The following is a 25,949-nucleotide window of genomic DNA, read 5'->3' on the forward strand; positions in this document are numbered from 1 at the left end:
CTAGTAACAACACGCCCTGAGATTAAGAGTCTTCTTTTTATATAATAAAATTATATTATCTATTTTATATTAAAGTTCTTAATTTGAACCCAAGTTATTCTTTCATATTTGAAAAAAGTTTAAAAACTATTCAGATTCTATTTATTTAATTTTTAAAAATTATTACAATATAGTAACGGAAAGTATTGCAATCGTGAAAATTTTCAAATTCAAGTTTTCGACAGAAATACATGTTTTGAGGTCACCAAGTCCAAATAGCCAAGTCTCGCAAAATGGTCTGTGTGTCTGTTAGTGAACAGCCTAGCTCAAAAACGTAAAGTCGTACAAAACTTAAATTAAATATTTAAAGTGGTTTTATACCTGGGATGTGACAGCAACTTGTTGCTAAAATCAACCTTCTAGTGCCCATTTATTGAAACTATGAAAGAATTTAATAACTAACTAAAGAAGAAAGATATGAGAAATATTTACTAGTTTTAAAAGTTTGCAGAAATAATACAGTACCAGAACCCAAGAGGAGAAAAGAGGCAGTTATTTCACCCCAATTTTTTATTACTTTAATGAAAACTATGTATAATTACTGGTCAACATTGATAAGTCTACCAAGTATAGGTAGGGGAATAAAAAATGGTGGCTGTTGCAAAATTTTAAAAAAAATGTTTTCATTCGTAGCTCTATTTCTTTAAAACTACCTACAACACAAGAAAACCTAAGAGAACATCATTTAAAGTAGAGTAAATTTGCTATGAGCCCTAATAGAGATATTTACGTTTCCGATATATAGATTTGTTAGATATAGTGAATTTGTTTTGAGAAATATTGTAATAATTAAAAAATATTAAAAATAAAATAAATGAATTTATAATCGTTTTTTAACTTGTTTCAAATATACAGGAGATAGCTTGGGTTAAAAAAAACTCCTAAAAACTTCAATACTCAACAGATAATATAATTTTATAACATAAGAGACTTTTCTCAGGGCGGGTTACCTGGCAATCAGAACAGACGACACAGTACAACTAATAAGACTAACTTAATTTCTAGACATTTTACAAACACAATAAATTCTACTTAGAACAAGACTAACCAATTACACAGCTTTCCCTGATAATCGTTGATCTCTTCTTCACGATGGTGCTATATCCAAACTCCCAACAATGGCTTTTTTTTCTTTCCCCTCTCTAGCTGTACGGACGTCTTCTCTCCAAGCTCCCAAAACCAAGAGTCACTGTTTCCTCTCCTCTATCTTCAAACTTTTTACTGCTCGATCCAATAAATAATCGATTGTAGTACAATCGCTCTGCTTTATTTGCGATGTAATTAGTTTATTGATAATTTTCACTTTCCTCCATTTCTTCTTTGAATATTCCTTTTCCAGAATTACTGTATAGTAAGAACAAAAGTTGACAAATTTCAATTCATATTATCAAACAAACAACCCAACGAACACTTCGGAAGGACGCGCACCGCCATCTATCTCGTTTTGAAAGGCGTCTTTATTTTAGATAATGAAAACTGGTTAGCTTGTTTTTTGATTTAAAAGAACAAATAAACAATATACATAAATAAAAACATAATTAAAATAATTTATCTATAAATGTCAACTATTTATTAAAAAAGAGGATATTACAATATATATCTCGTAAATCATCGACGTATGTCTTAGCACTAAAATTAAAGCTAGTTCAATGTACTATAAAGTAGTTTATGGTGTTTATCTTTGTAAGAGTAGCAATTTTCATGATATTCGACAAAATAAATTCACAAAATGTTGATTTCTAGTTGTTCGGACAGACCTCTTTGATTTTTGAAAAAATATATCACAGGAGCCATTAGACATACAGATGTCTGCCAGAGCTGACCTTAAAGCTAGTTTATTATAAAGTAATTTATGACACTTATATTCGCAGAAGTAGTAGTTTTCATGATATTTGCTAAAATAAATTGATGTATAGTTATTTTGACAAAATTCTTGTGCCAAATTCATATTCATACGCAAATATCATAAAAACTACAATCCGCACGAAGATACGTGTCATAAACTACATTATAGCACATTAAACTAGCTCTAATTTGAGTGCTACCAGGTATCTGTACATCTAGTACTTCCTAAAGTAATTATAATTAGTTTTCATTAATTTGATTGAGTAATCAAAAATTCGGGTGAAATAACTGCCTTTTTTCACCCCAGCTCTTGTACTAATAATAGTAATGTAGAAGTATTATGTTATGTTGGAAAGTCAAAGATTTTAGTAAAATTAATAGCCAAGAATAGAGAATGACTAAAAATATTAAAACTGAATAAATAAATGTGTTTCCCTAGTACTTATGTTAATAATTAGTTTTTGCTTTCAGTTGTTTTAATATAAAAGGATTAATTTCAATTAAAAATTGTGTGATAGGCTTGCAGCAGTAAATTTTTTTTTTATGTATTCACATATATTTATTGGTTTATTTGCAATCAGAGTTTTATATGATTATTTCAATTACTTTACAACTTTCTTTAATTATTACCATAGAAAAAAATTTGGTTTTCATTGGAAAATAATATTAAAGTTGAAAGGAATATGGTCCGGGTGCGGTCAAAAAAACTCAAATAGTAGAATTATACTATTTTAATGAGCCTCATTAAAATAGTATAATTCTACTATTTGAGTTTTTTTGACCGCACCCGGACCATATTCCTTTCATCTTTACACACGGTCAATCAATAATCTTCCAGAATATTAAAGTTGTTTCATTTTTATAACACATTATCTGTAAACTTATAACTTTAACTACTTCTAAACAAAAAATCTCTTTTCAGTTTGCGGAGCATGTCTTTCGTACATTTGATGCAAATTCAGATGGCACAATAGACTTCAGAGAATTTTTGTGTGCTCTTTCTGTCACATCAAGAGGAAAACTAGAGCAGAAACTAAAATGGGCCTTTTCAATGTACGACCTTGATGGCAATGGTTTCATCTCCAGGCAAGAAATGCTGGAAATTGTCACGGTAAGTATTGTGTCTTCTATAACAATTTAATTGTCATTCCATAAAACAAAAAAACAAAAATGAGAAAAACAATTCAATTTATATTTAACATTTATTTATTTGTTTGCAATTAAGATGTGAATGTTTAGTTGAAAAGTGATAAATACTTTATATAATTAGATGTAGTAAAAGTACTCTCCTTGTTAAAATTTCTTTATCTTATTTTATTCATTAACAACGTTTCGGAGCCATCGTCTCATCATCAGGCCATCTACAATACAAATTCATCTTATGTGTACAGCAATTAATTTTTTTTTTTTAATAAAAAAATTACCTTAAATAAATATATCTCCAATTATCACATTTAATTGTTATATTATGGAGATTACTTTCTAATTATATTAATGAAAACTCATCCAGTAAGAACCTATATATTAAATAATTCATATTTTTTTAGGCTATTTATAAAATGGTGGGCTCTGTAATGAAAATGCCTGAGGATGAATCGACACCAGAAAAGAGAACCGATAAAATTTTCCGGCAGATGGATAAAAACCAGGACGGAAAACTATCATTGGAAGAGTTCATTGAAGGAGCAAAGAGTGATCCATCTATCGTTAGGCTGCTGCAGTGCGATCCACAAGCGCAGTGAAGCTACCATCATCGATATTGTCACTACTTCGTCTCAATCGCTCTTGTCAGTTTGATTCCACAACGAAATAATTCTGGTTGGCCGATTGCAAATCAGCTACAATTTTATTTATTTTAAATTTGAAGATACAACAACAATCATAGAGTCATTTGGTTGTGATAATTTCTAGTTAATTAACTAACCTGTTTTGTTTTTTCACATTAATATTTTGTAAGGAGTTAAGAAATCTATTGTGTCCCTAGATATATGGGATGCAGGTCTTCCTTTGATATGTTCATTACAATCTAACAGCTTTTAAAACTTATCGTTACCAAAATTGCAAATACATTTTTATCTTATGTTAACTATATTGATATTTTTTCAGTATTTTCCTTTCTGGATATTTATTTTATTTTTTAAATGAACGACTAAAGATAAAGCCCGTATAGAAAAGAGGCTGACTTGAGCAGTTTGACGATGTGGTGTAGATTACTTGGAACATTTCACTAAAGGAAGATGAGGTCCAGAAATGGTGTCAATTTAGTTTAGAGCCCAGTCCCAATTGACTCATTAATAAAGTAGCCCATTATTACTATAACAATAATATAGTTGCTACGACGGTTGCCTTTCCATTCAATAGTAATTGGGTGATTGAAATAAATGAAGAAAAATTAATTGAATATCGCTTATAAAAATGAGAGAGAGAGAGAGAGAGAGAGAAAAAAAAAAAAGAAAACTATACGAATACATTTTTCTCGATATGTCAATTTGGGATTAGGATACTTGCTCATATTGGCTGTGGCCTTAAACTTCCATAAAATTGCTGTATTTATCATATCAGTGCATTATCAATGTTTGCTCTAAGACATTTGACAATTTCATCATTTTTTCAATGTCAATCTTCCCTTAAATAAGAGTTAAATATATATTATATATATAATAAACATATATATAAAATAAAATACCGATTTAAAAATTTACTATATTTTCTTCTACAATAGGCATGGCTTCCAATTGCATTGTTATTAAACTTTTTTGCACATAAATGGAATTATAAAACTTTGTTGGAGATTTATTAAAATTATTTCTCGTATCTGGGTGTTTTAATGAAAGTATAGTCATTTTATATATGAAATTAATTTAAGGTGAAAGTAAATTTGTTAATTCTAAAGGCAAATGTATTTCATTAATATTAATTAATAAAAAATGTTCAGCATTTCAGCTAAAAGGCCATCTTCAGGGACAAAAGTTTTAATTAAACATTATAGTATAACTAATGGTGTCTAACTTCAAATGTAGAGGAGGTTATTAAAAGTTATCAAGATAGCTGTGGCTGCTATTCCATTGCCTTCTAAATCAAAATCTCCTGATTTTTAAAGTTCAAAATTTTAATTATTGCTATTCTTAAATTTTAGTTTATCAATTATAATTGCATAATTTACATGTATTATTTAAATTTTTTGTAATATAAATTGTTTCTAGTATTTAGCGTTTGTAATCATTATCTACCGTTTTTATAATTTTAGGTTTTTCATATTCTAAATCATGCTTGCAATTGATACTATGGATAGATAAACTTGATTGACATATTATATTTTTTATTTACAATTGTTCTGGTTTCATCTAATTCTGTTCCAATAAAATTATAATAAATAAAATTCCTATAAAATCAGTAAATAATATTGGAAGTGTGAGTCCCTAAGTTGTTCTATAATGTGTAATTAAAATGTTGTTCCTGAAGATGGCCTTTTAGCTAAAATGTTGAAAATTTCTTTTAATTAACATTGCTGAAATGTATTTACCTTTAGAATTAACAAAGTATAGTCATTTCACTTACATTTAGCTAGGCTTAGGCGAATGTTTAATTATATTCAGTGAATATTGTATTTTTGAAGGGATTGAATTTTGCTCTTGGTAAAAAGATGAAAAAAAACAACAAAAAAACAATGAATACTGGGCCTTCCAGTGGTGATAGTACATGTAAATTCATGATTTTTAAATCTTACCTTATTTTACAAGGATTGTATTCTGCCTTACCACATTTTATTAATTACACTATATATTGAACAGTTTTTGCCTTATTAAGCTATATCTGTGCATATGTATATAGACATTTGACTTGTAGCCAACTTGGTATGTTTTAACTCATATTATTTTAACTCTTTGTTCTAAAATAAAATATTGTAAAAAAAAAATTTTAAAAAACGAACAAAAACAAAAAATATTTTAAAATTTTATTTCTATTTTTCCTCCATTGGACCCATCCCAATTTTTGGAAATAATAATTGGCCGGAGCCTGATGAACCTCTCCTATTTTGTGTTTTAGTTTTTATGAATTTGTGTATTAGATTGATTCATAAATTTATTTATATTGAAGTAGTTTTAGTATATTTTTATTATTTTACATTTAATTTATTTTAATTATTTCTTTCTTTTTTTTTTAAGAGACATTGTATTATTTTATTTTTTTTTTTTTTTGAGTGTGTGTTTGTTCTATTCATGTTTTATTTCCCTAAATGATATAAAAAAAATAAATGATTACGTACATTTTTAAAAATGTGAAACTGTGTGTAGCCTTTGATCGCAACTGAAAGATGCCTTTTCTTCCTGGTTATATAAATTGTGAATTTTTGTAAACGTACAATTCCATTGAAACTTTTCATGCTTTCAATATGAAAAGTTTTGAACTGAGTTCCAAAATTTTAGAAGGAAAAAAATATCTATTTTAGATTCCTGTTCATAGAGGTTAGAATATTCAATAGAAAATTGTATCGAGGAGATTAACGTATTGTCCAAATAGTTAGTCGAATTAAAGTAAAGTACATACGAATAGAAATTGGGTTAAAAATAATTTGGCCTAATACTGAATAAATTTAAACGTTTTTAAATATTTTTAAAACAAAATACTAACATATTGTTACAATATTAGATTTTACCACAATAATAATGGTAGCAGAGGCATACTAGATTAGGATTTGTCTGTAAATGTATTTTCAATTTAAGGAAAATTTCAATATATACACTAATTATAAAGTACACATTTGACAAATATACGTTATTTGAGTATGTTTAATTTTATAAATCACCTCATTCAAATAATATTTGTGTGTGTTTTGGTTTTACTTTTAAAATAAAAAATATTAATAATAAAAACTAAAAAAAAAAAAAAAAAATTCTAGTCTGAAAATAAAATATAGAGATGTGTCCTACTTTTCCAAATTAAAATTATATAATTAATCTGTAACATGTATATATTTAATTAAAAGTATTCTTTGTGGTTTTTAATATATTCTTTAATGACTAATCTCCTATTTATTACTTGATTAACAATCTAATCTTATTCATCTCTTATATGTGATATGATAGTGAGATCACAGCGTGATTCTTAGAATTTTTGGAAGATTTCTAAAACTATGTATCAGCGTTATTATTAACCTTTTAATTTTTATTGATTAAAAATCATAATATATTTGTTGTGTGTCGATTCTGTTTTCCCCACCGTAAAATATTTCAGCATGTACACAAAAACCTCTCACTTTGTACTTTCTTTGTGTGTATGTAATTGAAAATATATTTTGATGCAGTTTTAATCTTTTATATCTGATTTATGTATGATTTGTGTACATAAAATTGTTAATATCCCTTTAATTATACAAATGTTATAAATGATGTGATTTCTAACAGTTTTTATTATTACCTTTACAACTCCTTTTTTGTTTAAGAATATCCTTTTATCTATAATAATGAGGTGTGTTTGCAATCTGAGAGGCCCAGTACGTTCCTTACGACCAGGACCCCTTTATTGCATGTTTATAGTTCTATAAAAATAAATTGTGAGACATTTTTGGAACCATTGAATTTATAATAATACAAAATTTAATCCCTGAAGGAGCAAGTAAAGGAGAGAGAATGGTTGTTTCTCACGATCCTGTGACGATGGCTGACAATCGCTGTCATATGCGCTGCTGATGTTTCCTGATAACGAGTATGAGTTAAGAGCACTCATAGATTGATATGAGGAAAAAATGGTCGGAGGTGTGGTTAGCAAAGATATAAAACTTATTTCTTTGTACCAACCCAAATTTCAGGGCTGAAAAACAAAACAGAATAAAAAACTTGAATGTAAGTTAAATTTTATTCTTTTTTTTCGATCATAAATGTTGAGGTGGTTGTGTTAGATCTGACTCCAATTGATGATGTGAGGTATTCTATTTCAGAAAGCCTCAACAATGTGCTCAAATAGGTTAGGTAACTGGTAAGGAGGTGAATGGACAGGATGAGTCCTATAGTGCTAGCTGTAAGTTCTGGCAAGAAGGAAACATCTTTCTACAGGGTACTAGTCTGCAGACACAAAGGGGAATGTAAGTCTGGGTACTTACCGCAGGTCCTTACAATAGGAGAGAAAGTAAGGCAGCAGGACAATAGGAGAGATCCAGAAAAGGCAGAGTAGAATAATAAACAGATACATTTCCAAAATAATTTAGTGATCTACTGTGTTCATTATTATTCTCTGCCTCCTAAGGAGAAGTCGCACTTAGGTCAACTGAGTCACCCTTAGTTATTCCTCTTTGGCTAGACACTCAAGAGATGCTATGTGTAAGACTTAGCTTTCAGTAGATCAGCAGATTCTATTATAAGCTTTATTGATTAAATTTATGAATATTACAATATCTTATATAGTTGTTACATGTGTGATATTAAATTATATACAAGGAATAGTACAAATATTAATATGCGGTGTTCACCTGTTGATACTACTATCAAGAGTTCCCATGTTATGTGGGATGTTGCGCCATGCCGGGCCATAGCAGTTTTAGTGGCTGAAGTACTTACTGTATAGACATGTAGCAGTGTCACTACATAAGCATTATCTTATTTGTCTAAAACTCTAAATTAACACATATTTTTTATTGTCCTCTGCATTAAATAAACTGAAAGCAGTGAAGATGGACATAATAAAAATATATGTAATTTTGAGTTTGAGACAATTAATATTTTATGAATGAAAAAACAAGAAAAATGTTTTAACTTATATCAAAGATTTTGAATATGAAAGGGTAGTTTAATCTGGGTTGGCAATTGTCCATCATATAACTTAAATAGAACAATAAACTGGATAATGGAATAACTGTCAGAAATGTTGTTCAGCTGTTAAAATAAATTACTAAATAGAAGGGTTTAACTCTTATAGAAAAATATTAATAAAATTAAAGGACAACTATTAGTTCCTAATTATCTTCAAATTTACTCTAATTTATTACTTTAGACAATAGATTAGTTTACTATTGAAATTAACCATAACGGTTATGGATTGAAAAATAAATAAGAATAATTTTTTTTTTTTTACATATTTCTCCACATTTCTACACCGGAAAGGTACTACCTTATATGATATATATTTAGTGATTTCTAGAGGAGAAAAAAAAAGAGGCAGTTATTTCACCCCAATTTTGATTACTTTAATGAAAAATATGTATAATTATTCATCAGAAATGATGAGTCTGCCAAGTATTGTTAGGGGGAATAAAAAATGGTGGCTGTTTTAAAACGTTAAAAAAAATATAAATTTTTCATTCGGAGCTCTATATCTTTAAAACTACCAATAACAAAAGAAAACCTAAGAAAATATGTAAAGTAAAGAAAATTTTCTAAAATATGAGCCCTAATAGAGCTATTTACATTCAATAGTTCCTGAGATATAGTTTTTAAAAAGCAATATTTCACAAAAAATGCACTGAAAAATCAGAAGTTAGTGAATTTATTTTGAGAAGTATATATCTAAACAACCATTTGACGCATAGATATCTATTAGCACTCAAATTAAAGCTAGTTTGATTTACTATAAAGTAGTTCATAACGTTTATCATCGCAGGAATAGCTTTTTTTTATATTTGCTAAAATATATTTATTTATAGTTTGGACAAAATTTCATATGCAAAATTTATATTTACATTCAAATTTCATAAAAACTACTACCCCTACGATGATACATATCATACACTACTTAATGGCTCCTGGGATATATGTTTTCAAAAATATAAAAGTTTATCCAGATAACTAAAAATCAACATTTTGTGAATTTATTTTGTCAAATATAAAAATTACTACTCCTACGAAGATAAACGTTATAATCTACTGTATAGTAGTCAAGGTAGATCCATTCAGAGTTGTCATAAATACTTTTTGCCCAACTATGCCTTAATGTTAAATATGTTGCTGGATTTGCCAGCACCGGTATCAATCCTTCCTTGTTGGACCTCGATAACCATCCCTAGTTTCTGAAAAGAAGATGACCTCAAGACCTTCTACACAATAAATGTTATAAGAGTTCTTTCAATGGTTAGATTCTCCTCAAGACTATATCATGCCATTGTAATATAACTCATATCATTCTACTGGATGCATATTTATTTAATACAGTTGTAAATTTCAATAAATATATAATAAAATATAACTAAAATTTTATAAAATATTCTTTTCCCTAACCGAATCTTTCTTGTGACATTTTTAAGGAAATGGGTAGATAAGAATGGATGTTTTTCTTCATTAATTAAGACATGAATTAAAAAATTAAACATTTTTTTTTAGTTTATTGAAATGTTACAGCTAAGTATGGAACAATAAATATTCTTATATAAATAAGAATGTCTTTATTCTTAAACTTATGAAACTACTCCTGTTATCACAATGAGGCACTATATTAATGTGATTAAAGAGAAATGGCTTTTGTTTATTCAATTTTATTGAAAGTTTCTTGGCTTCATCTCTTCACAGTCAATGTTCTGGAACACCCTGAAAAGAAAATACATATTATTAAAGAAATAGATGAATTCTATTAAAATAATAAAAATAAATACAAGTTACAAATTATCTTTGGTCTAAAATTTGAAAATGGACAGCTGGTTATGGAATTCTACTCCTCACTTATAGTTTTAAAAATTAATTTGAAATAAAATTATATCGAAGTTTCAAAAATAAATTAAAATTTTATAATCATGTTTTAAAAATTGTTAATAAAAAATAAATCTGTACTGCTTCTCCAGATTTTTACCCCATTAACAGTACCACTTCATAAGGCTGGTTGGCCTCCTGGAGAGCTTTCGTACCAACAGGGCTGACTCACAGCTACAGTGAAACAGAAAATAATTATCTTCCACAGCTGTATTTGAACCCGAATTCTTGGAGCTAGTAACACAGTGCCTTACCAATGAGCTACCCACTCCCATGACTTCAAGGAATATGTTCTTTTGAAAAGTACAGTCAATAAAATGTTATTAGTAGTAGTTTTACAAAGAACTAACCTAAGAAGATTCAGAATTTTTCATTTTATATTTTACAAGTGAAATCCTCACACAAGACTGTAAAGATGGGAAATCATGTTGATTCTAACTATTACAGACAAACGGTATAAACTTCCAATTCATTACAAAAGACTGTTCTACATGACTATAATAAGGCCTATCTGGAATTATGGAGTTGAGTTTTTAGGACTCCACTAAAGCTTCAAATTCCTCTCATACCCAATCCTTACAATACAAAAATCTTCAATGCTCCTTACTTTGTCACAAATAAAACCGTCCATAAAGATCTTAAGGTTCCATATGTAATCGATCTGGCCCGAACCAGATATCAATCCATTATAAACTACCTAACCACCCAAACCTACTTGTTTCTAACCTTGCTGCTTTCTTCCAGTCCTGACAATTCTTTGAAGCGGCTGGAAAGATGATGGCACTGAGACCTCTAATGTAGAGTTCTATTAATGAGTATTTTCTCTACATGCCAGTATCATTCCATTATAATCTAACATCAAATTTACTAGATGTATTTTATGTAAATACAGTTGTAAATGTCAATAATTAAATTTAAAAAATTTAGAAGATGAACTTATAGTTTAAAATTGTGCATTATATTGGAATCACTCTTTAACTTGTTAAGATATAAAACCCTTTTCGGTTTATTCCTCAAAAATTAGAACCCTTTCTTCTGATGGCTATATTGTTGCAAAAATTTTTATATTACTAAATACAAACTGGTGACCTGCAATATATCAAAATTAGTTTAATGATAGCAATAATAAAATAGCAATAATCGATCCCTCATAATCCATTTTCAAATATCAAATTAAAATCTTTGACACTCAATCAATAAAAGATCTTGGACTCAGTGCTTCAATAATAATAATAATGAAGGCTTAACGAACCCGAAGGTTCGATGTCGATACCACTAAATGCTCTCTGCATACATCCTTCCAGTGATGCCCCTCCAAACCCAATACTACTAAATCAGTTTTAACGCAATCCTCCCATCTACGTTTTGGTCTACCCCTCGGACGTTTACCTGCTTCAATAGAAAGTAGTATTACTTGAAATTTATAGAAGGAGATGATGAACTTATTATCAGAACGCTCTTTTTTTATCTCTTTATAAAACTTGAACCCAAGAGTTTCATTAATTTTTAATTCATTTCATACTTTAAACTATTACTTCAACAATAGTACCATAAATGATTCAATAATAATATTTTTGAGAATAATTAAATAATGTTGAATTTGAAACAAAGAATATCATTAATAAAATACATTATTTGGCTTATATATTTGAAAATTATAACAGACAACTTTATTCCAGCCCATAATACTATTTTTAAACTTTTACTCCATTATTATATTATAAAATTTATTGTTTGATTCTGGCTCAGTTAAGGATACAACAAATTAAGAAGACAGATTCTATTTTTATTTTTCTTATAACGGATTAATCTGAGTTGGCAAATATTCCTTTATTTAATGGAGGACATCCAAAGCCACACATGGTCGAACAGCTAACAGTAGATTAGTTTGACGTTTGCTAAATTTAAGACCATCATTTTTAGTGGTCTTTTTGTATTATTCTAATTTATATACCATCTTCTCTACACATTTATATGAGCGAACGTTTAAAGTAAACAGTCAAATTTAATGGAAACAATTTATATTTCAACAATTCATTAAAACGATGGAAGGAAAGTAATCATTTTATAAATTCAAAGTAAAATGCATATAAGTAAATATAAGGTGGTATCTGTTCTTTTGATTTGATAATCAATAATTTTAAAAATAGAAAGTGTCCAATAAAAAATATTTGCGAATGATCTTAGATCAGTTTTAATCAAACTGTAGAATAAACATAATGTTTGTTATTTATTGCTGGTATGTATATAATGAACTCATGGTACTAGTGAAAAAGGTCTCCCTACATAGTTGGTCAGAATGACAGCCATTCAAAACCAAGACTGACCTGAATGCTTTAATTACTGATACATTAACAGTTCGATTGACGCTTACTTGTGAATGAGGTATCGAACAGTAAGGATCTTATGTTATGCCTCTTTCAATTTTTAATAAAAAATAAAGTTTTTTGGCACTAACTTGCAAGGATAAAGTAAAACACACGTTATGGGCAAAGTACCTTCCCTCCATTTTCTCAGTACCTCCTCTACTTGAAAGTTTATAATGATCTGATAAATATTTTCTCCCTAATCCATCAGTACACTAATCTATCAATCTGCACATTCATCTTTGGTTTTACTGTCATTCTGACTGACCATATAGTGTTCTCTAAAAGATTAAAAAATAATCATTTTATGTGGAATTAATTGTTTTTAAATTAAATTTAGTTTATTGTTAACGCCATGTATAATAATTAAAATTTAAATATTTTGTAATTAGTCATAGTGTTTAATTTAGGGACATTTATTTATATTATTTTCATTGGAATTTTCTTATTTGAAAAGAAAGATATATATTTATATTTGTGTTATAATTAAGTGTAAACAAACAGTTGCTAAGGCATCGCCTAGCAACAGGCTGACCATCTTCATTAAAGACCAGTTGGCGCTAATTAGTGGCTTTTACAGTTCTAACCAGCCATGTCTGTGTTCAGTTGGTATTATTTTTGGACATTTTGAGTGTTTTAGTCAACATTACAGTCTGGAACCAGACCTTTTATGCATTTTTTGGCCTTTGACTAGAATATCAGTTGCTGCTAATGAGTCGTTTGTGTGTAGCTGGTAATCAGATATCGTGATTAGGCCCTATTTGCGTAATTTTTGTTATTACAGGCCGTATAGAGGTGGGCCCACCAACTTTTAAACAACAGGAATTGAAAACATCATCTCTGACCTTTCAGAGCGGATATTCTCTTCAGGACCCATCTCGTCTCTGACCCATCAGAGTCGTAAACTATTATTTATTTTATATTTATTAATTTTGTAAATTTGTTTATTTCAATTCATAATTTATTTTTGTTTAAAAGGCCTTTTATTTTTACTTATATTCGTTGTTTCATTTTACCTTATGTTTTTAATTGTTAGCCTAGCCCAATAAATGTTTATATTTCGAGCCAGCTGTTTTTTTTTTTAAATTTTCCAACAAAAGGATATCGTCAATTTGAAGTGGTTTTGACTTTTATTAATTATTTAAGTTAATAGTTATTTTCAGTACCTGGTTTTATTAGAACAATGATACAGAGCTGCTTAAGGAAAATGTTTTGTGTGGATTAGCTTTTGATTAGAATGGAAAAGTGATTTCTATATTGTACCTTTCCTCTATTCTTTCTTTGTGCGAGCAACTTTTAGTGTTTACCTTAAGTTCCAATTTTCTTAGAAGAGTATCGCCTTGTATTTTCTATTGTAGAAATCCTTTGAGTGCTCTGAATGCCAGGTGTTAGCCCAATGTGGAGCGTTTAAAAGAGCAGCGTCTGGGTGTTGTGGTCTTGGCAACCTACAAATTAGTAATTAAGAATTTATATTTTTATATTAATTTTAATTAAAGCTAATTAAAAATTCAATTCGATAAAAAATTAAAGAAGTATATAGAATAATATCATTATCATTCTTCCTCTATAATAGAAACTATAGTAATTAAGAAGTATAACCTTGTTTCGGATGTCGAAATTAGGGACGATGTCTTTGATCTGAAGTAAGACATCTTATGTGGAGGAGCATATGATGCCTCAGGATACCTTTTTTGCTTTGGTACTGCAGAGCTACATCAAAATCAAAATTGAAAATTAAGATATTTGACGAAAATTTTGTTATTGTTAGTCAACCATTGCGAAAAGCGATGAGTTATTCTCTAATGATCAGTCCTGGCATGTGAGGCGGTTTGATCTTTGTAATAGATTATTAATTCAGAAGCAATATTATCTTATAAAGCCACAGCAAAAAGAAAGGAAGTAAAAATGCTTACAAATAATTTGTTAAAATAATGAAATAGATTTGATAAATATTAAGAGTAATGTATAAAAATAGAAACAGGTCATTTAGCAGAATACAATTGAGTAATTGGGCCGACGGTGAGTGAAGACACTGGAAGGGAGCATCCTTAAAGGATACTTTTTCACTGTACAATCTCGGCTGTAGAGGCAATGAATCTTCCTGGAATACTGGAGTTGCACAGTCCTCACCAGATATGATGATTTTAGTCAAGCTATGTAGCCTTGGTCTAGATATAGAACCCCAATGCTTTCAGAGACAGCTGAGCATGAGATCACAACCTGTACTTGAGTTTCCTTGATTGCTGAATGAGAACTTCTCTCAAGTGGTTCAAGGATTTCATTTATGAATGGATACCTTGGAGGTCAAAGAAGAAGAGGATGCCTACCTTTCCGGTAGTTGTCCTCTTCTCTTACTTCTGCATTCCCGGCCACTGGATCATGGAACTAACTCTCTTCCAGAGATATGGTTAATGCAAAACATTATATTTATGAATCTTGTTTAGTTGCAGTGGGTAAATAAGGCAAAATCGGTCTACCACCACTATTGGAAGAGAGAAATAGAGAGAAATGTGAAGCTCCACCTCTTTAAATCAGTATACTTCCCTGTGCCTCTATATGTAACTGACAGCTGGGCATTGAGAGATAAACTGAAAAGTTAATAGATAGCTACAGAAATAAGGTTCCTCAGAAGAATTATGAAGAGAACAAGAAGGGACAGAATCTGGATCCTCCAGGATTACAGCGACCCACTATACAGTATGGAATACGTTCTTGATGATAAAAGACCTCAAGGTAGACCAAGGATTTCGTACCTGGAGTTCATCGACCATTTGAAGGAAAGATAAAAATCTGCCGACCCAAGAACATAGAAAGAGACCCAGAACAGTGTCAGTCCTGGTTGGAAACTCCCCATCAATTATAAGACACTACAGAATGGTGCAGAAGACGTTTAGCTGCTGTAGGGATGTTAAGCATTACTGTGCAATACATCACAATACTGTAAACTCCCCTATCACTCGAAGGCAGGAGATAGTAGGGGGATATATATAATTTAATCATCATTACTTATGTTAAACTGAAACAGACATAGTTCATCTTTAGAATTTCAACAATGAAATTCTTATATTAATGATTCTTTTTGTTACTAATTGAATATAATTAGTGTTTATAATTTGTTAGTGAAAAAATCTTTCACCAAGCAAAAGCTAAAGTCATCATTTAGTCTTGATTTTACCAATCAATAGTTAAATTGTTACATCAGGATTGGGCCATTGTTCCACTTACTTGTACGTCACTGAATGTGGATAAGTATTCCTGGTGTATGTTCGGAGCGCCCGCTCTGCCCAGGTCTGTGGGCGTGGTCGCTCAACCTCGTATCCCTTCATCCTATTGTCCAGGTATTCTATGTAGTCGTCGTAGTAGTTATGCATGTAGTGGTAGAGATAGTCATACTGCAGGAATCGAGGTCGGGCCCAATGCTTGTTCAGCTGCTTCTTTGGGTGCGTGACCTGAAAATGTACGTCACATATCATCTATCATGGAAAGTAATTTAATTAAAATATCAAATTAAGAATATATAATATATATGGTTGGGGAAAAAGAAATCCATTATTTTTTTCGTTAGATGGCTTTAGCAATCGATATTTCGTAAAGTATCGATCAAACAATTTCAGATTTATGCTCGTTTTTAAGGTGATATTTTGCTCTAAAAAAATGTATTTGCTGTTTTTTGTTTGGTCCATTTAGTTGTGAGTAACATTATGTTAAAGATGGAAGTCAACAAAGAGAAAATTCGATACATTTTACAGTTTTTCTTTGATAAAGGTGAAAATGCAAGCCAAGCGGCTGAAATCTTTTTTTTTTTTTTTTTTTAAATAATTTATTTATTGATATTTACAGCTGTATACATATATACACATCAAGTAAATTTGCTGTAAGTGATATTATGACATGATAAAAACATGTGGAGAATCTACCCATTGATAGAACTCCAAAAACATTTCTAAAGGAGAAGATCTCGAGGCCATCTTCTTTTCAGACGTCTAGGAAGATTATTAGGTAGTGAAGGAAGAGCCAGGTTAGAAACGAGTTGGTTTGGGTGGTTGGGAAGTTTATTATGGAAGGATTGGTATCTGGTTCTGGCCAAATCGGCAACATAGGGGACATTGAGGTCCTGATGGATGATTTGATTTGTGACAAAGTAAGGAGCATTAAGGATTTTACGAAGGATTTTTTACTGTAAGGATTGGATTCGAGAGGAATGAGATGGTTTAGTAGAGCCCCATAGCTCAACTCCGTATGTCCAAATAGGCCTTATAATAGTCATGTAGATCAGTCTTTTGTAATGGATTGGAAGTTTGGACCGTTTGTCTAGTAAATGTTGTAATAGTCGGAATCGACGAGCAGTTTCCTGTCTTTTCAGTCTTGTATGAAGATTCCATGTCAGTCGTTTGTACAGATTTAGTCCTAAGTAACGGATCTGTTCCGTTAAAATCCGTTAAATGGATAGGACCAAGGATACTACCCTGTGTTACACCAGCAGACTGAGGAAACAGGGATGAATAAGCGTTGTTGTGATTTACTTGAAATAACCTGTCTGAGAGATAAGAACGGATAATGAGATAATATGTAGGGGGTATGAATTTACGGATCTTGTATAGCAGTCCTGGGTGCCAGACTCCATCAAAAGCCTGTGCTGAAATCTTGAATGGTGTTTATGGTCCCGATACTGTAACAGCTAATTAAGCGGTTTCTACGATTTCGTTGGAGTATTTTAAATGTTAAAGACGCACCTCGCACTGGCAGGCCCGTCTTCGAAAATGTTGATAAAATCAGAGAAATAATCGAAGTTTACCGGCACTCTAGTCGTCATAGGATCGCCCAGGAGCTAAAGATCGACCATAAAACGGTCATACCATAAACCATAAACTTGGCCAAACGGGATGAAATCGGCCCATTTCTTAAACGGATGGTGACTGGGGATGAGAAATGGGTCACTATACGACAACATTGAGCGATAACGATCGTATTCGTTGGTTCTGCTGTGCATTTGGTGGGACTGGAAAGGAATCATTTATTATGAGTTGCTTCGATATGGCCAAACAATTAATTCGGATTTTTATTGTCAGCAACTGGACCGTTTGAAACTAACGATTGACCAGAATTGGTCAACAGAACAGGTATCGTGTTTCATCATGACAACGCCAGGCCACCCACCTCTATAGTGACTCGCCAGAAACTGCGGGAGCTTGGTTGGGAAGTTTTTGATGCATCCATCATGTAGTCAAGACCTGGCACCTAATCGCTTGGTTAGGTCTCACATCTGTTTCTTGCATTGTAAAACTTTCTTGGAGATAAGAAATTGGCATCAAGAGGAGACTGTGAAAATTGGTTACTAGAGTTTTCGGCAATAGGGACGAAGACATCTACAAGAGAGCCATTATGAAGCTACCTTTAAAATGGCAACAAACTGTAGAACAAAACGGTGCTTATTTGACCCAAATCCATTTGACGTACAGATGTATATTAGCACTCAAATTAAAGCTAGTTTAATAACCTATAAAGTAGTTTATGATGTTTATCTTCGTAGGAGTAATAGTTTACATGAAATTTGCTAAAATAAATTGATTTATAGTTGTTCCGACAAATTTTCATTTGCCAAATTTATATTCATATGTGGATATCATAAAAACTACTACCCCTACGAAGATAAGTGCCATCAACTAGTTAATAGTAAGTTAAATTTCCTTTATTTTGAGTGTTGGCAGACATATGTGCGTCTTATGGATCTAGAGGTATATGTTTTCAAAAATCCAACATTTTATACGAACAACTAGAAATTAACATTTTGTGAGTTTATTTTGTCAAATATCATAAAAACTACTACTCCTACAAAGATAAACATTATTAACTATTTTGTAGTAAATTTAACTAGCTTTAATTGGAGCGCTGGCAGACATTTGTACGTCCAATGGTTTCTGAAGTAAAGTTTTTCATAAATCAAATTTATTGTCCAAACAACTATAAATCAATTTATTTTTGCAAATATTATGAAAACTACTATTCCTACGAAGGTAAAGGTCATAAATTTCTTTATAGTCCATTGAACTAGCTTTAATTTGAGTGCTAAAAGACATCTGTACGTCACATAGTTCCTGAGATAAAGATTTCTCAAAATAAATTAACTACTTATCTTTTAGTAGATTTTTACGAAATTTTGCTTTTTAAAAAGCTATATCTCGAAAACTATTGGACGTAAAAAGCTCTTTTAGGATTAATATTTCAGCAAATTTACTCTTGTTTAAATAATGTTCTCTTGGATTTTCTAGTGTTGTTGGTAGTTTTTAAGATATAGAGCTCCGAATAAAAAATCAATGTTTTTTTAAGGTTTTGAAACAGCCGCCATTTTTTAATCCCCCTACCTATACTTGGCAGACTCATCAATTTTGACTAGTAATTATACATAGTTTTTATTGAAGTAATCAAAAATTGGGGTGAGATAACTCACTTTTTTTCTTCCCGGCTCTTGTACTAATACGGCTGACTGGGTTGTGTCGGTTTTGGGGACAAATCAAAGACGCTTGTGCTGTATCTTGTTTGTACTCTATGTGTTTTAATCAATTAAATGATTTCGCCAGCCGAGGTGTAGTCCCACCCCCGCTGGTACGCCCATGCTACAAGTTAGCATGTCCATATCCCAACCCAAAATGATTGGTTGGATTTTATTTTTTCACTTTTCTTAAAGGAGTGTATGTTAACAGCTAAGATCTGCTTAAAACATCAGTAATTATATTATAAGGAGAAATTTTGAATTTTTAAAACTTTTTTTGGGGGGGAGGGGATAATAAGGTTTTTTTTAAACGTTTTATTCAATATTTATATAAAATAATGAAACTTGTAACTTTGAATAAGTGTTTAAAATAAGAAAAAAGACGATTAACCAGTGAACTTTACTCTGCCGACCTTGATGTCAGAAACGTTTAAGACAGAAATAGTTGGATGACATCTGTCATGGGATCTGTAGATTGAGAAACATCTGGACGGGGCCCAGCAGTCTTATCTGACACTCACAATTCATACACATCTTTCCTTACAACGAGGTTATAAATATCCTCTTCCACCAGGCGGCAGTTCTCAATCAATCTTTCTATTATTTATAATATCAAGTATCCACCGGCAAGAAAAGGAATTCCGATCGAAAACTAAATTGAATAGAAGTAAATAATTTTTAGAAAAGGAAGATGGACCGGATTCGGCTCAACTCATAGTCGGATCTAGCCAACGTTTCGCCCCACGTTGCAGGGCCAAAAAAAAGATACAAACTCTTAAGTTATGTGAACATGAAAGAGAAATTTCTTGCCACTGTTCCCACCCACACCAAACGTCTCATCTCGGAGTCCATTTACATAAATTTGACTGAGAATTCCGTCAATCATAAAGTTGATAAAGACTGCATCTCCCTTACATATCGACACATTTTGAACACAATAAAATCCACATAATACTTCTTTTCACTTTTTTCTGCATTTCAGAAGCCCACTTTCTTGTCATATCTTTTATTCTTGTTTCTCTAAATTCTCACCATTTATTTAATTATTTTTATATTTACTATCCATCCTTCCTGTTTCATTTATATTCATGTATCTTATCTCATAATTTATATTCATGTGTTACCTTCTTAAGTGTACTTATATTAATTTTCTATTATAATTTACACTTCTCTGTATCCCCACTCATTTGGTATATTGTCTTTCTTAATCACTTACACATATTGTATCCCATTATTTTATACTTTATTTCTCCTTTGTTTTTCTATGTATGAGTGTTTTTTTTTTCATAAATATCTCTTCTCCCCCTCTATTATGTATATTACCATTTATTGTTTACCTAATTTAATTTTTTTTCAATGTTTACTTTAAAATTACTTCCGTTATTGTGGTGTGCTTACTGCCATCCCCACTCCTCCTAATACAAACGGCTCAGTCTGTCATTGACTTCCGTCAAAACAGGTATGAATTCTGTCTCATCATTTGATTTTATTCTTTTCTTTTTTCATCTCTTAATTTGTACTTTCTTTAATATTCCTTCTCTTATTTTATCTCTTATCCATCTGTTACTATTACGCTTTTCATTTACTGTTTACAACCTTTAATTTTTCTTATTATAATTTACTTTTCATTGTATACCCCTGTTATGTTCCACTTATGTTTTTTTTTCTTGTTTTTTTGTAACTATGTCAAGTGTTTGTATCTCTTTTAGCCCTGACGAAGCCCTGCAACGTGGGGCGAAACGTTGCCTCAATAAAAATAGTACTATTTGAGTTTTTTTGACCGCAACCGGACCATATTCCATTCAAAAATAAAAATATAGTCTTTTGTTAGCTATCTTGGAGTATGATAGTTTTAAAACAAAACAAAAATAAGAAATCCTTACGATCCACAATTCTTACCCTACTTTTTGGCTAGAAGTCCCGCAACAAAATTTCTTATCTTTTCTCCAATTTAAAAGACCCTATTCCTTTTTTACATCATTCCAATGTAGTTTACTGGACTCCTTGTTCTACCCCATCTTGTAATTCCTTTTATATCCGCGAAACTAAGAATCCACTTAAAAACTGCATTTCCCAACACAAAACCTCTATCAACTCCTGTAACCCTTTTGCCTTTGAATTGTCAGAACACGCTTTAAACCTCAATCATTCTTTTAATTTCGACAATACTTACGATTGTTGCTACTTTCCATGACCATAAAAAACGCCTCCTTTCAGAAGCAATTCATATAAATTTAACAGAGAATTAACAATAGAAATTTGTTAACCTTAGAATTATTTTCAAATGTAACATACTTTGTAAATCGCCACTCCTCTCATTACATCCTGTCAAACGTTCTCTTTGTCTTTGACTTCTAGTCTTTATAGTACTTTGATTTTATATATTTCTCCTTGTTATCTGTTATTATTTCCGTTTCCACTAATTTTGTATGTTTTATTATTTTTATTTGCAACGTGGGGCGAAACGTTAACTCAATAGTTTAATCACTATTTGAGCTTTTATTTGACCATCTTCCTTTTCTAAAAATTATTTACTTCTATTCAATTTAGTTTTTGATCGGAATTCTTTTTTCTTGCCAGTGGATACTTGATAGTATAAATAATAGAAAGATTGATTGAGAACTGCCGCCTGGTGGAAGAGGATATTTATAACCTCGTTGTAAGGAATGATATGTATGAATTGTGAGTGTCAAACAAGACGGCTGGGCCCCGTCCAGATGTTTCTCAATGTACAGATCCCATGACAGATGTCATCCAACTATTTCTGTCTTAAACGTTTCTGACATCAAGGTCGGCAGATTAAAGTTCACTTGTTTATCGTCTTTTATCCTATTTTGAACACTTATTCGACGTTACAAGTTTTTATATAAATATTGAAGAAAAAATTTAAAACATAATTCCCCTAAAAAAATTATATTCGTTAAATAATTTTAACACTTGAAAATTAAGTACTACTTTTATACTACTTGAATGCGTGTATCAATAAACATAATGATCGTAGTATTAGTAGGAACATTATTTTTTTAATCAAGTTAACAATGTTTACCACTAAATTACAAGATAAATATTAAAACCTTTTTTCAGCCAAAAAACAAGCACATAATTGAATCATATGGTGGAGAGGTTTCAAATGGGTTTATAATATTTACAATGCTGCCATCACACTATTATTATTACTGCTTTAAGCAGATCTTACACTTGTCCAAAAATTAAAAATTAATCCATTTTCTGTGGAGATATGAGGGGGTAGCTGCCCCCCCTCAGAAGTGGAAAAAATATAATTAATTAATTTTTTTTTAAATATTGTTTAGTCGCAATGGATAAATATATGAAACACGGCCTGCCACTATATTTGGTATACTATTGGAAGAGAGATATAGACAGATATATGAAGCTCCACCTCTCGGTATACTTTTCATTGAAAGGTGAATATTGAGAGACAAACTGAAGGTGGATAGACAGCTGCGGAAGCTGTAACGACACAATTCGGGAAGAACCAGGAGTACTATCAATGAAGGAGGTCCGAGAGACTGGCCAACTGAAGTGTTTTGGCCTTGTCAACGGGATCCTTCAGGATTACCGAGACCCACTATAGAGGAGAATACGTTCCTGATGGTAAAAGACCTCGAGGAAGACTAAGGATTTTGTACCTGGAGCACATCGACCTTTTGTATAAGAACATGGGCAGGTTAAACACTCCCCTACATTTATAGGGCACTACAGGATGACGCGAAAGAAGGAAGAAAAGGAAGTTTAGTTGCTATAGTGGGATGTTACTGCTTCCACCACAAGCAAATATGCGCAACATCAAACTACTTCTTATATATTTAATTTAATCTGCATTTTTTAATCTCTCTGCCTAGCCATTTAAGGCATGAAGGAGTGTGGCATGAACTCTCAAAGGTCAATATGGCGTATGGAATTGCACGCCTTCAAAAGGAATTGGCCCCGCCTTCTGGCGTCACTCCCTCTGGAAGCGTACCCAAATGCTATTATTTCTATTGTAGAAATGCTATTTCTTTTTTTGTTACTTTCTTTATCAATTTTTTTTTCTTTTGAACTTTTTTTCGTTATAGTTTTAATCACTCAAGTGGTATTTTGCAGGATGGAACGATAACTTAAAGAAGTCGACAGCTGTAATACAAAGACTTCTAAACTAAAAAAAAAAATCAGTCAGATTGACAGGCATCAATCAAAACCAAAGACTGATGTAGTTGACTTGCATCTTGAAGACCACTACTTCATCAGTTCGGCTGACGCATAATTTAATTTTATAATTTTGTCGGTAAAACCAAAAATGGATCTTGTAGAAGATGGATTTCAGAAAAAAAAAAAATTTGAAAGTTAATTATTCATAGCTTGAATTTAAAGATATCCTGCAAGTGCTTCGTTCAAATCGTGCGTTTCTTTTTTAATTTTTGAAAGCGAATACCAAAATAAATGGCCAAATAATTTTTCTGTTTATTATAAATCGAAAGAGACATTCTACCAGATCCTTACTGTTTGGTATTTCACTTAAGCATCAGTCAGACTGAAAGTATAGGTGCTAAACCGATTCAAGTCAGTCGAGCTTTTGAATGATGATTTTCATTTCAACTGATCTTGTACTTTGCTCTTGAATACTACGTATAATAATTAGACAAATTAAAATTATCTCATAAAAACTATCGACAATACTAGAAAATCTAAAAGATCACCATTTAAGATAGAGTAAATTTGCTAAAGTATGATCCATAATGGAGCAATTCACATTCAATATTTCTCGAGATACAGTTTCTTAAAAAGCTACATTTCATAACAAAACAATGAAAAATCAATATTTTAAAAATTAATTTTGGGACAACTATATCTTAGGAATTATTTAATGTACAGATGTGTTTATTACAACTCGTATTAAATCTAATTTAATGTGCCATAGTTTAGTTTATGACTTATCTTCGTAGGTGTATTAATTTTAATGATATTTGATCAAATGAATCACAAAATGTTAATTTATAGTTGTTTCAAAAAACTTTTTGATATTTGATAAAATATATCTCAGGAACCATCGGATGTACAGATGTCTGCCAGTACTAGTAAAATAAAGGTAATTTAACTTACTATAAAGTAGTTTAAGACACGTATGTTCGTAGTGGTAGTAGTTTTTTTTAATATATTTTGATGAAATTTTGTCCGACCAACTATAAATCAATTTATTTTAGCAAATATCATGAAAACTACTACTTTTTCGAAGATAAGTATAATAAACCATTATGTAATAAATTCAACAAATTTAAATCAGAATCATGGTATGATTCCTGATATAAATTTTTTCCCAAATCATAACTTTCATTCGAACACATAGAAATTAACATTTGTGAATTTATTTTGTTGAATATCATAAAAATCAGAACTCCTACGAAGATAAACATCATAAACTACTAATTATAATTAATTATAATAATTATAATAAACTTAACTAGCTTTAATACGAGTGGTAATAGACTGACATTTAATGATTCCTAAGATATAGTTCCCATAATTAATTTTTTAAATACTGATTTTTCATTGTTTTGTTATGTGTTCCGGGTAACCTACGGCAACCAAACAGTTGAATTAGAGGTGCTACCATAATGTAGGCAATATTAGCGCCCCATGTGGCCAACAGTCAAAACTCACCTCCTCCAGCGCTCTTTGTGGTGAGAAGAAGCAACCCAGACTGGTGAGAGAGCCATTTCTCTTTAAAACCAGCAGTCAATTTCTTCCTTGTGCACTCATCTGTAAAATCTACCATGAGTGAGTAGATTTACTGGAGTGGTTCCTATCAGCGGAGGAGAGAGAGGCATAGGAATGCGGAGGGAAGAAGGAAGCACGCAGTAAATTCATCTAGCAATTGTTAACATCCACATCATCTTCAACCACCTCATTATATCTACAATTTTCTATAGCCCTATCATTCAAAATTAATTAACCCTTTTATCCATAAATGTTTAATTTCGGCCACCCCATTTGTAACTTATATAATAGAATTTTATTTTCATTCGATCATGTTTTATTTTTCAAGTATGCGGTTCACTTAAAATCCAACCAGCCAACCCAAATGAATATGTGTCTGGCAGTTAGTTGAAGGCATGCTTCATAAAGTTATGAAATATTGCTCTAAAAAAAACTGCTCGAAAGCTATTAGTACTATATATTTTTATAGTTTTTTTTTAAAGTTTCGAAACAAAACTACTCACAACATTAAAAAACTTAGGAGAACATCATTTAAAGTAGAGAAAATTTGCTAAAATATGAGCCCTAATAGAGCTATTTACGTTTAATAGTTCCCGAGATATAGCTTTTTGAAAGAAAACATTTCATAAAAGATAAACGTTATAAACTTCTTTATAGTACTCATAATTATGAGAGATAGTTGACCGTGGATGATGAATGAGGAGAAGATGGTTTATTTTTTTTTTTTTTTTTTTTTAATATATAAATTCACATTAATTTTTTTTTCCGCCCACTTTTGAACGCATTATTTCACTTTTAAACCTTTTCTTACACATTTTTCGT

The 25,949-nt window shown here is 30.8% G+C and overlaps 2 protein-coding genes across 3 annotated transcripts in view; one reads left to right on the forward strand and one right to left on the reverse strand.

The window, feature by feature from the left end:
- Positions 1-4,319, forward strand: part of Nca (neurocalcin homolog) — a gene marked incomplete at its 5' end in the record, with an annotated part of 10,545 nt that extends 6,226 nt beyond the window's left edge. Inside the window, 2 exon segments of the mRNA XM_014430370.3 lie at positions 2,807-2,995; positions 3,432-4,319. Of these exon segments, the coding sequence (XP_014285856.1) occupies positions 2,807-2,995; positions 3,432-3,626 (384 nt within the window). The 3' untranslated portion in view covers positions 3,627-4,319.
- Positions 4,320-10,167: 5,848 nt separating this feature from the next.
- Positions 10,168-25,949, reverse strand: part of fln (flightin) — a 39,998-nt gene continuing 24,216 nt past the window's right edge. Inside the window, exons 3-6 of one of the 2 annotated variants that reach the window (XM_014430368.2) lie at positions 16,148-16,371; positions 14,522-14,632; positions 14,230-14,367; positions 10,168-10,397 (exon numbers count right to left, since the gene is read on the reverse strand). In XM_014430368.2, coding sequence (XP_014285854.1) covers positions 14,247-14,367; positions 14,522-14,632; positions 16,148-16,371 — 456 coding nt within the window. In that variant the 3' untranslated portion in view covers positions 10,168-10,397; positions 14,230-14,246. The remainder of the gene's footprint in view (positions 10,398-14,229; positions 14,368-14,521; positions 14,633-16,147; positions 16,372-25,949) is intronic. The other variant, XM_014430369.3, reaches the window with a different exon arrangement.

Source organism: Halyomorpha halys, unplaced genomic scaffold (genome assembly GCF_000696795.3).
Source record: "Halyomorpha halys isolate HHAL.00 unplaced genomic scaffold, Hhal_1.1 Scaffold884.1, whole genome shotgun sequence".
In the NCBI taxonomy this organism is placed as follows: Eukaryota; Metazoa; Arthropoda; class Insecta; order Hemiptera; family Pentatomidae; genus Halyomorpha; species Halyomorpha halys.